The sequence below is a fragment of the Doryrhamphus excisus genome, chromosome 3 (genome assembly GCF_030265055.1).
Source record: "Doryrhamphus excisus isolate RoL2022-K1 chromosome 3, RoL_Dexc_1.0, whole genome shotgun sequence".
Taxonomy (NCBI): domain Eukaryota; kingdom Metazoa; phylum Chordata; class Actinopteri; order Syngnathiformes; family Syngnathidae; genus Doryrhamphus; species Doryrhamphus excisus.
Window position 1 is genome coordinate 23,349,268 of NC_080468.1, and position 13,941 is coordinate 23,363,208.

General features: G+C 44.8%; 3 protein-coding genes across 9 annotated transcripts in view; 1 reads left to right on the forward strand and 2 right to left on the reverse strand.

The window, feature by feature from the left end:
- focad (focadhesin) overlaps positions 1–13,941 on the forward strand; it is a 42,812-nt gene that overhangs the window by 25,646 nt on the left and 3,225 nt on the right. For 4 of the 6 annotated variants that reach the window (XM_058067849.1, XM_058067853.1, XM_058067852.1 and 1 more), the window contains 3 exons: positions 2,651–2,734; positions 11,843–12,007; positions 13,241–13,471. The gene's annotated coding sequence lies outside the window, so the exon portion shown is untranslated. Of the gene's footprint in view, positions 1–2,650; positions 2,735–11,842; positions 12,008–13,240; positions 13,472–13,941 lie in introns of those variants that run through there. The other 2 variants (XM_058067850.1, XM_058067851.1) reach the window with 2 other exon arrangements.
- On the reverse strand, positions 130–3,734 carry si:dkey-219e21.2 (E3 ubiquitin-protein ligase TRIM39). The gene is made up of 9 exons (XM_058065920.1): positions 3,707–3,734; positions 3,425–3,579; positions 3,243–3,341; positions 2,974–3,108; positions 2,780–2,899; positions 2,573–2,701; positions 2,026–2,104; positions 926–952; positions 130–853 (listed from the first exon to the last, which is right to left on the reverse strand). The coding sequence occupies exons 1-9, from the start codon at positions 3,732–3,734 to the stop codon at positions 330–332; spliced, it is 1,296 nt and encodes a 431-aa protein (XP_057921903.1). The 3' UTR covers positions 130–329.
- Positions 6,782–12,699, reverse strand: capgb (capping protein (actin filament), gelsolin-like b). 2 transcript variants are annotated; one of them, XM_058068050.1, is made up of 9 exons: positions 12,424–12,699; positions 9,878–10,071; positions 9,653–9,807; positions 9,425–9,583; positions 9,204–9,353; positions 9,034–9,120; positions 7,718–7,850; positions 7,544–7,635; positions 6,782–6,971 (listed from the first exon to the last, which is right to left on the reverse strand). In XM_058068050.1, the coding sequence occupies exons 2-9, from the start codon at positions 10,068–10,070 to the stop codon at positions 6,906–6,908; spliced, it is 1,035 nt and encodes a 344-aa protein (XP_057924033.1). In that variant the 5' UTR covers position 10,071; positions 12,424–12,699; the 3' UTR covers positions 6,782–6,905. The 2 variants fall into 2 exon arrangements, with proteins under 2 accessions (XP_057924033.1, XP_057924032.1); XM_058068049.1 differs by lacking the exon at positions 12,424–12,699 and adding an exon at positions 11,889–12,380.

Genomic DNA, 13,941 nt, shown 5'->3' on the forward strand with positions numbered 1-13,941 from the left:
AAGATTGAAAAAAGAGCTGTTACATTAGACGTTACATTGCATGGTAAAGTGCAAGTGTAAATCATAGAGTTACTAGTTCTAGCTTTTTAAATATAAATAATTTAGACATTCTGTTAAGACGGAAGAAAGATTAGTGATAAAAAGGAAAAGTACTGTATGTACACGTTGTGTATATATATATATATTTATATATAGTGCAGAGTGCAGAGATCAGGCATTTATTGGCAATATCATCAAGCACTTTAAGATCTCCATGATGACACATTCCTTGTTTTTGAAGCCTTTTGTGTTCTTGTACTAGCTCATGCTAAAGAAGGTCCAAGAATAGTTTAGATGTTGTGTGGCGGGATAATGGTCATGAGAGTGCGGCCATCGAGAGGCGCAAAGAGAGGGTACACCTTCTCCTTGAAGTTCCCTGTGAAGGTGTAGATGTGGGACTTTGTTTCGGCGTTGTAGAAGGAGATCTGTCCTTCCTCGTAGTCTAGGTATACGCCCATACGCCGCGGCACCAGCGCGACAGGCAGCGGCGTCTCAGGCTTGGTGCAGGCGTAGAACTGGTGCGTGCTGCGCCAGAGGCACCAGTAGCCCGTTTTTGGGTTCATGGGGAAGCGGCCGTGGCGCTTGGAGTTGACCGTGGTCAGTCCAAGTCGCCAATAGCCGTTGTTGGCGATGTCGACCTCCCAGTAGTGGCGACCTCGGCTGTAGCCCTCCCAGGCCAGCACGCAGGCCCAACTGTCGAAGCGCTGTGAGCTGTACGGCAGGTTGGCTTCCGAGGGACCCTCCTGAACTTTACGCTGGTCCTCAGACAGAGTCAGCCACGGGTGGTTGGTCATGGGGTCCAGAATCACGTCAGCTGTGAGAGTGAAGTCCATTAGTTGTCTCACATTTCACACACGCCTTTTTTTTGTTTGTGTGCTTCCCTCACCTGTTGCACTGCGGATCCAATTCCAAACTGAAAGCAGACATAAACATCAGGTATTGACGTACACGACCAAAATGGCACATCATAAAACAAATCAGGATGCCAGGCTGCGTATTGTTGTCCAATCAGAGAGGTGAGCGGATTGATGATTATGATTGATTAACAACAATCCATCCATTTTCTATGCCACTTATCCTCACTTGGGCACGGGAATGCTGGAGCCTATCCCAGCTGACTTAGGGCAAGAGGCGGGGTACACCCTGGACTGGTGGCCAGCCAATCACAGGGCACATATAGACAAACAACCATTCACACTCACATTCATACCTATGGACAATTTGGAGTCACCAATTAACCTAGCATGTTTTTGGAATGTGGGAGGAAACCGGAGTACCCGGAGAAAACCCACGCATGCACGGGGAGAACATGCAAACTCCATACAGAGATGGCCGAGGGTGGAATTGAACCCTGGTCTCCTAGCTGTGAGGTCTGTGCCCAAACTCATTCATTCATTCATTTTCTACCGCTTTTCCTCACCAGGGTCACGGGGGTGCTGGAGCCTATTCCAGCTGTCTTTTGGGGGCGAGCGGCGGGGTACACCCTGGACTGGTCGCCAGCCAATCACAGGGCACATATAGACAAACAACCATTCACACTCACATTCATACCTATGGACAATTTGGAGTCGCTAATTAACCTAGCATGTTTTTGGAATGTGGGAGGAAACTGGAGAAAACCCATGCATGCACAGGGAGAACATGCAAACTCCACACAGAGATCGCCAAGGGTGGAAATGAACCCTGGTCTCCTAGCTGTGAGGTCTGCGCGCTAACCACTTGTCCACCGTGCCACCGAACTCATTCAATGATCTTGAATTGAATGATTTTGAATGAATGTGAGTGTGAATGGTTGTTTGTCTATATGTGCCCTGTGATTGGCTGGCGACCAGTCCAGGGTGTACCCCGCCTCTCGCCTGAAGACAGCTGGGATAGGCTCCAGCACACCCCGCGACCCTCGTGAGGAAAAAGCGGCAGAAAATGAATGAATGAATCATTCAATGATCTTGGTATCAGATCCAAACGTTTATGGGGCAACATTGCTACCTGAGTTGGGGATGTATCTCGAAGTTCCTGCTGTCCACGTGCGCTGCTTTACCAGTAACCATAACTGTGGGATCATGCCCTGAGAATGACAAAAAAAAAAAAAAAACAGCCGTTATCCTCCTGTTTCCTTATGTAGGACACAAAATTGTAAAAGATGGCCGTGCAGCACAGAAACCGTCTTTTTACGAGAGCAATAATGCACTATTCAAACATTGAACAGTCATTGACCTTTCTTATTGGTGACTATGACTTGATGTTATCGGTACAAGGGTGCTTATATAAACAGTGACCCGTCTGATTTATTGCACTCTCACACGCACAACTGGGTAGATGTTACATAAAGGGCTTTCATAAAGCTCTCGCACCACGTCACGTATCAGCTTGACTTTGCCTCATTCTGACTATAAACCCAATTGCTTTTATTGCTTTATGATCTTATTGCTTGGAACCTGCTGACCTCATTTTTAAGTTTCCCACATTTCAACTACTATGGGCTTTTCTCGGCCCCCCCTGCTTCCTTGCCTGGGTGTCATCTCTCAGCACTCACCACGCTGTCTTCCTTGAGGAGCGACCATGTGATGAACTCCAGCAGAGGCATCAGGCTGATGAGACGTTTCTTTTTCAGGCCCAGCAGCCGCAACACTTTGCCCAGTTCGTCACCTGGTACGCCGCAGCTCTGCAAGTAAAAGCCACGAATCGCCAAAATTAGGTCAGTGGCGTGCTTCCTAAGATGAACGTTCAGGTTTCTCCTCACCTCGGAGACCTTCTGCAGCTCCTTGGCCCACTCCATCATCCTCAACTGTGCTTGCTCATTAGCATCCAGTTCTTTGTCATGCTCTTTGCTCTCAGGAGTACAGGGTTTCTCCTTCAGGAACTGAAAACGTGCATTCGGCCGATGAGACCAGTGTCGTTAAAGATGCCGCCCATCATTTGGCGAGGGGAACTAACCTTGTCCACGTGACTGAGCTCATTGGCCCACTCCAAGATGAGCTTTCTGCTCTCCTCCAGACTTCGCTCAGTGCGTGAGTCCGACTTTTGGGCTTGCCGTTTACTGCTTCCTTCCTCCGTATTGCCTCCATCACGCTGGAACAGCACATGCAGACCTTTACTTACTTCCATCCCCATGTGGAAAGGCACGTTTCCCATCGTTCCCATTTGTTTTGGACATGCTTAAGAAGCTACTTTCAGGAACAATTCAACATTCAATTGGGTTCTACCTTGCAAACCTGCTCCACTTGTTCCTTCCAGTGCTGGATGAACTGTACACACTCCTGCAGGCTACGCAGATCCTTCAGACTGCTTTGGCGAAGGTGTTGCTGGTGCTTTCAGGGATCATATCCATAAATACGTAAATATATAAGTGTGTACGGTGGAAGGCGGTCTAGTTTCAGCGGCTTACCTGTGAGTGTCCGGTGAGGTTGGCACCGTTGATGGGTCCGCTAGGGGCCGAGCTGTGGACCTGAATGCTCTCCTCAGGGAGGTTCCAGCGCAGGGCCCCGATGGAGCTGCTCTGCTTGGTGTTGTAATCCTCCACCTTCAGCTGCAAGCTCACCCCTGCAGGTGTGCGGTCGGGTCGTTTATTTTACAATGCAATGTCAACACTACAAATGCGACACCTCGTCAGCGCCGCACTGAGGTCAAAGGTTGCCAGTTATCCAACAGTGACTGAATGGAAACTTACTTCTTTCTGACTTCAGAATGCTCCTCATCTCCATTCAAGTCGCCTCACTCCTGCAGACCAACAAAAAAAAAACATAGTATTCCGACTGATTTAATCCTAATCAAATAATAAATTAAAAATAATAAAACTTTCCAAATCAGATGAATCAAGATAAGGAAAAACAGATTGTTGCCAGGGGCATTTTTTTTTCTTTTTTTGGCCTGCATTTGGAAAATAAAATCAACCAAAACCGAAAAATGGTTAAAAAAAAAATAGAGCAAGGAAGACATGGAAGTACATGATAAGGGCTGTGTTTCAACACCATCACCATTACACTTGTATTACATAAGAAATACAAAATAAGAAGCCAAAAAATTACCACTTCCACACTTCCAAGAGATGGATGAAATAGGAACATCAAATTGGTGCCCCACATCCACATCCTTTGATTGTTCAGAATGCGGCCCACGCTAAAGAAAGCATGGCCCTAACCGTAATGTACCATAAATTCTCAAACTTCTTCTCAAAGTACCTCTGGTGGTACATCTGGTCAGTAGCTTGAAAATAAAATTTAGTTAGAGCAGCTTTACAAATGTAATATATTATTACTTAGTCTATATCCTTATACAATACATTATACACAGTTTATTTTCAATGCCATCAATGCCATCTACTAATTATAGTATATAATATATATATATATATATATATATATATATATATATATATATATATATATATATATATATATATATATATAATATTATATTATATTATATTATATAATAAATTATATAATTTTTTAAATACAGCAGGTGAACAAACAATCAATAATGTTGCGATATGTGGATGGAAATGAAATAAACGCGTTTACATTTGCACAGAGCCGACCTTATTTCATTTCCGTCCACATATCTCATCATTATTGATTGTTTGTTATAAAATGTTCCTGTGCTAACATAAAAGCTAAAAGCTAAACCATGATTGCAAATGGCGGTAAGCGAAATCACTTTTAAGATGGTACTTGTCATCTATGTTTTGAGAATCATTGCTCTATGTTACAGTATTATTAACCCCGAATCAACTTATAAAGTATAAGTCATTATTTTGTTGAAAAAGAACACCATAAAATGAGAATAATAATAGCGAAAATGAAGTCAGGTCTGATGATAATCATTAATACTAACAATGATAATTACCTGAAGTTGGAGGGAGTGGAGGTGAAGCTCTGCAGTTGGAAATAAGACTGGACAACCTTGGTTGCCTGTCCAACCTTTTTGATTGTCTCTTCATCGGCTTGACTTTTGGACTTTCCTTTTATGGCCACAACACAGCAGCCAGCCAGGCTACCTTTATTCTACTGGCACGTTCACACTCACCATAGCATCGAATTTTACAGCAGTGACATTAAGTCTCTGACGCACGCTGTGTGTTTACAGTGGCTCACTTGGCTTAAAATGTTAGTCATATTACCTTGTTTCTTATCAAACCAACAAAAATAGTACAATTTCAGTCATAACAAAAGTAAAAAGAGAATATTTATATCCATCCATTTTCTATGCTGCTTATCCTCACTTGGGCACGGGTATGCTGGAGCCTATCCCAGCTGACTTTGGGTGAGAGGGGGGGGTACACCCTGGACTGGTCGCCAGCCAATTACAGGGCAAACAACCATTCACACTCACATTCATACCTATGGACAATTTGGAATCACCAATTAACCTAGCATGTTTTTGGAATGTGGGAGGAAACCGGAATACCCGGAAAAAACACATGCATGCACGGGGAGAACATTCATTCATTCATTCATTTTCTACCGCTTTTTCCTCACGAGGGTCGCTGGGGTGCTGGAGCCTATCCCACAACAATCCATCCATTTTCTATGCCACTTATCCTCACTTGGGTACGGGTATGCTGGAGCCTATCCCAGCTGACTTAGGGCAAGAGGCGGGGTACACCCTGGACTGGTGGCCAGCCAATCACAGGGCACATATAGACAAACAACCATTCACACTCACATTCATACCTATGGACAATTTGGAGTCGCCAATTAACCTAGCATGTTTTTGGAATGTGGGAGGAAACCGGAGTACCCGGAGAAAACCCACGCATGCACGGGGAGAACATGCAAACTCCACACAGAGATCGCCGAGGGTGGAATTGAACCCTGTTCTCCTAGCTGTGAGGTCTGTGCCCAAACTCAATCATTCATTCATTCATTTTCTACCGCTTTTCCTCACCAGGGCCGGGGGGTGCTGGAGCCTATCCCAGCTGTCTTTTGGGCGAGAGGCGGGGTACACCCTGGACTGGTCGCCAGCCAATCACAGGGCACATATAGACAAACAACCATTCACACTCACATTCATACCTATGGACAATTTGGAATCACCAATTAACCTAGCATGTTTTTGGAATGTGGGAGGAAACCGGAATACCCGGAAAAAACCCACGCATGCACGGGGAGAACATGCAAACTCCAAATGGAGATGCCCAAGTGGGGAATCGAGCCCTTGTCTCCTCGCTGTGTGGCTCCTGTGTTAGTAGCTAAACTTTGCCAAATTGCTATTATTATCTGACAACAAACAACAAATGTGTGTGCATGTCTGTAGGTAGGTCAAGGCTGCCTTGTTGGAGCAAGAAGTGAGCAGCTTTATGATACACATAGCTCTATAATAGCATGTGTTATGTTTAATAGCATGGCAAAGTCTCTCTCACCTTTAACCTGCATCTACAGCAATGTGCAAACATGCACATAAGTCAACATATATCGTATTGTATCTTTCTGATGTGCATTAGTATTAAGTCTCCACATACAGTCGGTCTAGATAGATATACAAATACGTACATATACTGTGCCTGTTTCTCAATTAATAGCATGAGAGTGTCTCTAAACTCTTGACTTGTACAGTGAGTAAATGTGACATAACGTCCGCAAAGCTTAACCCTGAAATTTTTCCACGCCATCGCCCTGGTTCAAAGGTCAAAGTCATTTATCATAGCAATGAATCACGGTATCACATTAATTTGTGTTGCCTGTATTTATGTTGTCCTGGTGACAATAAAAGCAAAACAAAGAGAAGAAAGTGAAAATCTCACTACAGGTTCATATGTTTTTATTCATTTATAAAATTGGTATGACAAACTAATGTTGTTCATGACAATACAATATCAATGTTGTCAATGTGGGTACAAAAACCAGAATGAAATGTTTGATTTAGGGTTAGTTCCAACACTTAAAAAATTGCTTGAACATGACGGTCTCCTTCCCCTGAGGCAGGATCTCCACCTGAAGCAAGATAACTCATGTTTGAGGTGTGCAAGTGATCATTAAAAAAAAAAACATGCAAAGAGCAGGTGATAAGGGAGGCCCTCTCCACATGGGAATGCTCCTGAGATTTGCGTCCACACTAATAAATAGTTGCATCCAGACGGGAATGTGTCATGAGTGAAAAGGATGTAGCGCTGCTAATGCTGTTTAGATCCATATTGTATAATTGATGCATATCGCGATAATTGATTAATCTAATAATTTATGGATATTTTTGTCGATTCAGGAGGCCGTGTTAAACCGGATATCCAGTCGCATCGGTTTATTGTTGACAACACTAGTATTTAGGCTTCTGTGCTTCAATTTAACTTTTATTTTCTGATGCTTTTTACTCATCAATCGGCGTTTGCCTCACTCGGGACTAGAGTCTGCTGGTAGGCTGGCCGAGACCCAACTCTCAGGTGGTCTGTGTACTGCCTGTTCGTTCGTATTCGTCCACTTGACCGACCAAACCGCACTAGAAATCGAACTCTAGTCAGTTTTAGTCGGACCAAATGTGAACACAACAGGATGGTAGTGTGTTGCTGTACCTGTGTTTTCATCCTGGGGTAGTTCATCTGCTCGATGAAGTTGTCCGCCATCTGCAGAGCCACTTTTTTCTCCTCAGCATTGGCCCCCGAGCCTTAACATCAGAGATTACAGAGATTAGGACCAATGAGAAGAACCGTGACATACAAATGAAGCATTGAAGGCCAAGTGATCACCTTTCCACACAAAGATCTTTCCATTGGCACCGTTGTCCAGAATGAAGCAGTCGTCACAAAGCAGCAGCTCCTTGGCAAACGGGCTCTTACCCACAACTTTGGTCAACGACATGGAACCAGTCGCGTCAGACACCTACGTGGAAGGAAGGAAGGAAGGAAGGAATTGATGATGAAGGAAGGAAGGAAGAAAGGAAGGAAGTGATGATGAAGGAAGGAAGGACGGAAGGAAGGAAGGAAGGAAGGAAGGAAGGAAGGAAGGAAGGAAGGAAGGAAGGAAGGAAGGGATGATGAAGGAAGGAAGGAAGGGATGATGAAGGAAGGAAGGGAGGAAGGGAGGAAGGAAGGAATTAATTGATGATGAAGGAAGGAAGGAAGTGATGATGAAGGAAGGAAGAAAGGAAGGAAGGAAGGAAGGAAGGAATTGATGATGAAGGAAGGAATTGATGATGAAAGAAGGAAGGAAGGAATTTATGATGAAGGAAGGAAGGAAGGAAGGAATTGATGATGAAGGAAGGAAGGAATTGATGATGAAGGAAGGAATTGATGATGAAGGAAGGAAGGAAGGAATTGATGATGAAGGAAGGAAGGAATTGATGAGGAAGGAAGGAAGGAAGGAATTGATGAGGAAGGAAGGAAGGAAGGAAGGAAGGAAGGAAGGAAGGAAGGAAGGAAGGAAGGAAGGAAGGAAGGAAGGAAGGAAGGAAGGAAGGAAGGAAGGAAGGAAGGAAGGAAGGAAGGAAGGAATTGATGATGAAGGAAGGAAGGAAGGAAGGAATTGATGAGGTAGGAAGAAAGGAATTGATGAGGAAGGAAGGAAGGAAGGAATTGATGAGGAAGGAAGGAAGGAAGGAAGTGAGGAAGGAAGGAAGGAATTGACGATGAAGGAAGGAAGGAAGGAATTGATGATGAAGGAAAGAAGGAAGGAAGGAATTGATGATGAAGGAAGGAAGGAAGGAAGGAAGGAAGGAAGGAATTGATGATGAAGGAAGGAAGGAAGGAAGGAAGGAAGGAAGGAAGGAAGGAAGGAAGGAAGGAAGGAAGGAAGGAAGGAAGGAAGGAAGAAATTGATGATGAAGGAAGGAAGGAAGAAAGGAATTGATGATGAAGGAAGGAAGGAAGGAAGGAAGGAAAGAATTGATGATGAAGGAAGGAAGGAAGGAAGGAAGGAAGGAAGGAAGGAAGGAAGGAAGGAAGGAAGGAAGGAATTGATGATGAAGGAAGGAAGGAAGGGAGGAAGGAAGGAAAGAATTGATGACGAAGGAAGGAAGGACGAAGGTGATCCTTGTTTTTTCCTCCAAAAAAGAGATGTTAAAAACCTTGTAGAGTGAGGCGGCGTTGGATATGTCGGCTCTGCTGTCCTCCTCCGGAGAGCTTTCAGCCAGCTCAGGCTTCTGTCCCAGGACCTGCCCCACATCCCACACAGCATCCAAGACATAAAAAGAGTGATAAAATACACTGACTGGCCACGTCAGATGGTGTTTTGTACCTCCAGCATTTCTTCAGGCTCCTCCCCTTCACATGTGTCCACAATGCGAGCTTTGCCAAGTCTGTCCGTGTCACGAATCAGCGAGGCGATCTCCCGTACTTTCTGCTTCTCAAAGACATTGGCCTGGGATCCAGTCCAGGACACAATCACCTGAGCGTGAAAAATAGATTTGACATGAGACATTGTGGGTCACATGCTGTTTTTGGGGAGCATATCATCACCTTCCCAAGGTCCAAGATGAAGCAGTCTCCCTTGTTGAAGCTCTCCCAGGACAGCTCCACCTCCTTGGCACGGATGTTGCGTTTCCCTTTAATCTGGTACAAGCGTTGCACCGTCCCCGAGCCCTGAGACCTCCTGAAGCCTGATTCTACACCTCCATCCTGTGACGAGAGGCTCCTTTTCAACAAAACAACCTCAGCAGTTTATACATGTGGTGCTATAGGTCAGACCTTGTAGCTGACGCCTCTGGGGAAGAGCTGCATAAACTCGGGGGACTCGTAGCCTTGGACATGCCTGTGCTGGATTGGGTCTCCACCCAGGAAGTTGTCCAGCTGGGTGGCCAGCATGGCGCATGCCACCTGCTCATCACGGGATGACTTCTCACCTGCAAGAGCGACTTCTTTCAACACGACTCTTCAACGGTATCTCAAAGAAGAAGCAGTGTCTCGTCTCACCTATCCACATGTGAAGGTCGGCTCCCTGCTCACCACGGTTCTCCAGCACCAGGTAGGAGTCGCCGTTATAAAACGCTCCCACCTCCGAGGGGAGCAAGGGCACCGCCTTCATCTTCTCCACCCTCCACAAGTGCAGGCCCAGCTCTCGGACCTCTGGACCGAACTGACCGGCTGCAGCCTGGAAGGGGAGCATGCTGCTCGGGGAGAGAACATCAGTATCATATCATTCAGGATGCTTCCTTAGACTGCAGAAAGGGGAAGTGAAAGCAAACGATCTTTACAAAGTTCCCAAATGACCACAACCAGTTGGCGACTTCCTCTCTGTAAGTAAACAGACAGACTTATGACGGCCATTACACTAAGACTCAGATGAGAATGAGAGATAGTATAGTAGAGAGATAGATAGATAGATAGCACAACATTTGTGCAACACAAAACCGTGTGGGGGGTCGAGTGGTTAGCGCGTATACCTCACAGCTAGGAGGACCAGGGTTCGATTCCACCCTGGGCCATCTCTGTGTGGAGTTTGCATGTTCTCCCCGTGCATGCGTGGGTTTTCTCCGGGTACTCCGGTTTCCTCCCACATTCCAAAAAAAACATGCTAGGTTAATTGGTGACTCCAAATTGTCCATAGGTATGAATGTGAGTGTGAATGGTTGTTTGTCTATATGTGCCCTGTGATTGGCTGGCGACCAGTCCAGGTTGTACCCCGCCTTTTGCCCAAAGACAGCTGGGATAGGCTCCAGCACCCCCGCGACCCTCGTGAAAAAAAAAGTGGTAGAAAATGAATGAATGAATGAAAACCGTGTGGGCTCTCAAGCAAGTCACACCTGCACACTAGGTGTGGGCGAATTGATCCAAATATTAATAGTGTTGATACCAAGCATGATATCAGTGTCTGAGCCAAATTAGCATGACACCACTGATATATTTCAGTTTGACATACAAATTCTGCAATTTTTAATTAGAAAAATGTTAAAAAATGATTGGAATTGTAGAGAAAATACATTTATTCATTCATTCATTCTGGAGCCTATCCCAGCTGTCTTCGGGCGAGAGGCGGGGTACACCCTGGACTGGTGTCCAGCCAATCACAGGGCACATATAGACAAACAACCATTCACACTCACATTCATACCTATGGACAATTTGGAGTCGCTAATTAACCTAGCATGTTTTTGGAATGTGGGAGGAAACCGGAGTACCCGGAGAAAACCCACAAGAACATGCAAACTCCACACAGAGATGGCCGAGGGTGGAATCGAACCCTGGTCCTCCTAGCTGTGAGGTCTGCGCGCTAACCACTAGACCACCGTGCCGCACATTTGCAAATTCAACAATTTTTAAATACAAAAATGTTAAAAAATGATTGGAATTGTAGAGGAAAATACACATAATACAACATTTTTGTTTGCCTAAAATCTTAGTATTGTGTTTTATTCTGATTATAATCATGCTCTACAAATTAAAGGCAAAATCATTCAACGATCTCGGAAATGGTTCACATAAATAGCACTGGTATCAGTGATACCGACCCAGGATTTTTACTTGATATCAGGTCGATGCCAAAATGTGCAGTATCACCCACTCCTGACTGCACGCACCGCAAAGTTTCGCCATACTGTATGCTGATGTGCAAACGAAGGCCGTTGTTATGACACAGGAGGAACGCTGGTTCCTCTCGATGCCTTTGGAATCTGTGCCATCATAAAGTGCTTATGTGGCACAACATATGATGAGGATGCTCTGACAGGGTTGATACCTTATCAGGGGATGCCACATGTTGCAAGGGTTCAATAAATATTAACATAACAAGGGTGGAGCGCTAATGTAAGTTCATGACAGAGACTGTCAGATAAGCAAGAACTTGAAAGTGATAGTTAGCATTCATAATGCCACTGTAGTGACCAAAGTGCACTGAGCCATGACTGTTGCTAATTTCAATATTTATAATGCCTGAACTAGAGTGCAAGACGGGCCACTCCAAGCGAGAGGAAAGAGCCAACTCAACTGCTGGATGATGCTGTCTGACTCTGGCTCCATCTTCAGAGGCCTCTGGAAAGTCTGGTCGAGAGGTCCGGGAGAACTTTATGCTCAACTTAGCCTGATCAGGCGGCTTCTATGCCGGAGGTAACTGAAGCCGCTGTGATGAAAGCCTAGCTACCTGTGACGACGGTGCATGGAGGGGGTAGGGGGGGCTGAGGTAGAGTCAGGTTCCACGAGCCTGGCTACAAGGACGGCGACCTTATGTCTATTCTCTGTGTGCATAATGCATTTCAGACCCTCCATGTTTCGCTAATGTTTACCACAAACACCCCCCACCTTTACTTTCAGGAAGTGGTGAAGCTCAATTTGATGTCAACGATAAGAAGACTAAGTAGATTATTGTCCTGCTCCGACGCTTCTCAGTTGACTCGGAGTATGGAAAAAAATGAAAACTGAAGGTTTAGGACGTGGCAATTGCAACAAAAGTAACAATGTGTTCTGTATATTATAACCAATAAGAGTAATATGTGCATATAAAAAGGCTGAGGTTGAAGGCTTACCTTGCAAAATGAGGGTGGGGCAGGACCAAACTGGTAAAGACTCGAGAGAAGTAGTCATGCAAGGAGGAGAAGCACTTCCAAAACACACAAATTCTTTCTAACACACACACACACACACACACACACTCCCCACATATTTCCTGTCTGCGTCAGCCCAGTCGCCTGTCTCAAACACAAAAGACACCTAAACATTCAATGCAAACACAATCGACATCTCTCTGATTCAATCTTCCATTTGATGAAGTAGACCTAATCATTTTTCTGATCATTATCTTTTTTAAGCTATCTAAATGACATTACAGCAGCCAGACCATCAATTCCTGACAATGAATCTCAGCACTCAACTGCATATTTGGAATCAATCCATTAAAAGTCAAATAAATAACTAAATACATTTCTCAACATTATTGAATGAGTTTGTGAATTTTCCTTTAATTTGTGAACTACAAAAAAAGTATGGCTCTTATCATGCTAGTATCAAACCCCATAGTGACACTACCCTTTGTATTGATATTTGGATCGAGCCGCCCATCCATTACCACACAACCAGCTCTTATTACTATGACGCAGCCTACACACCTTCATACAAGTACTGGTTGAGGTTAGCCTTTGAGTAATGCAATATTGCACACAATGAGTCATAGTTTGCACATGTTTAGACAGGTGGAGTATGCTTATATAATTTAAATGAACCTGGGGTTTTTGCATGTATTATTTATATTTATATTATTCTAGTTAGTAGTTCTTAATCATTGTGTGCTCATTCATTTTGTTGTTACTACTATTCAGTATATTTATTGTATTATTATTCTTTAAGGGTCTGATGGGTACCCCGCCTCTCACCCAAAGACAGCTCCAGTGACCCTTGTGAGGATAAGCGGTACAGTAAACAGACGGCTGCATGAGGGACAAGTGGTAAGCACGCAGGCCTCACAGCTAGGAGACCTGAGTTCAATTCCACCATCTCTGCGTGGAGTTTGCATGTTCTCCCCATGCATGTGTGGGTTTTCTCCGGGGACTCGGGCTTCCTCCCACATTCCAAAAATTAATTGGCAACTCCAAATTGTCCATGGCTATAAATGTGAGTGTGAATGGTTGTTTGTCTATATGTGCCCTGTGATTGGCTGAAGACCAGTCTAGGGTGTACCCCAACTCTCGCCCGAAGACAGGGGGAATAGGCTCCATCACCCCTGTGACCCGCTTAAGTCGACTTAAGTCCAGCTTAATGGACTTGAGCTGCCAAGAGGGCTCCAATATTAAAACGTTGTGCTGTGGTGGACACTAGGGGGCAGGTCTCTCTCACTGGTGGTGACGTCATCGTTTTCAAAGTGGTGGCTTGCTTCAATTACATTGTCTCCAACCCACCGATTGCTTTTTGGGACTTCCCCAGTCGATCGGTGTTGTAAATTCCCTACTTAATATTTTTATATTTGGTGCAGGCACTGTTCGGGTCGAACTTCGTGTTTCTACGACAGGCACCTTGTAGGGCAGCTAAGGGTCTTAGGACCAATGGCCCAG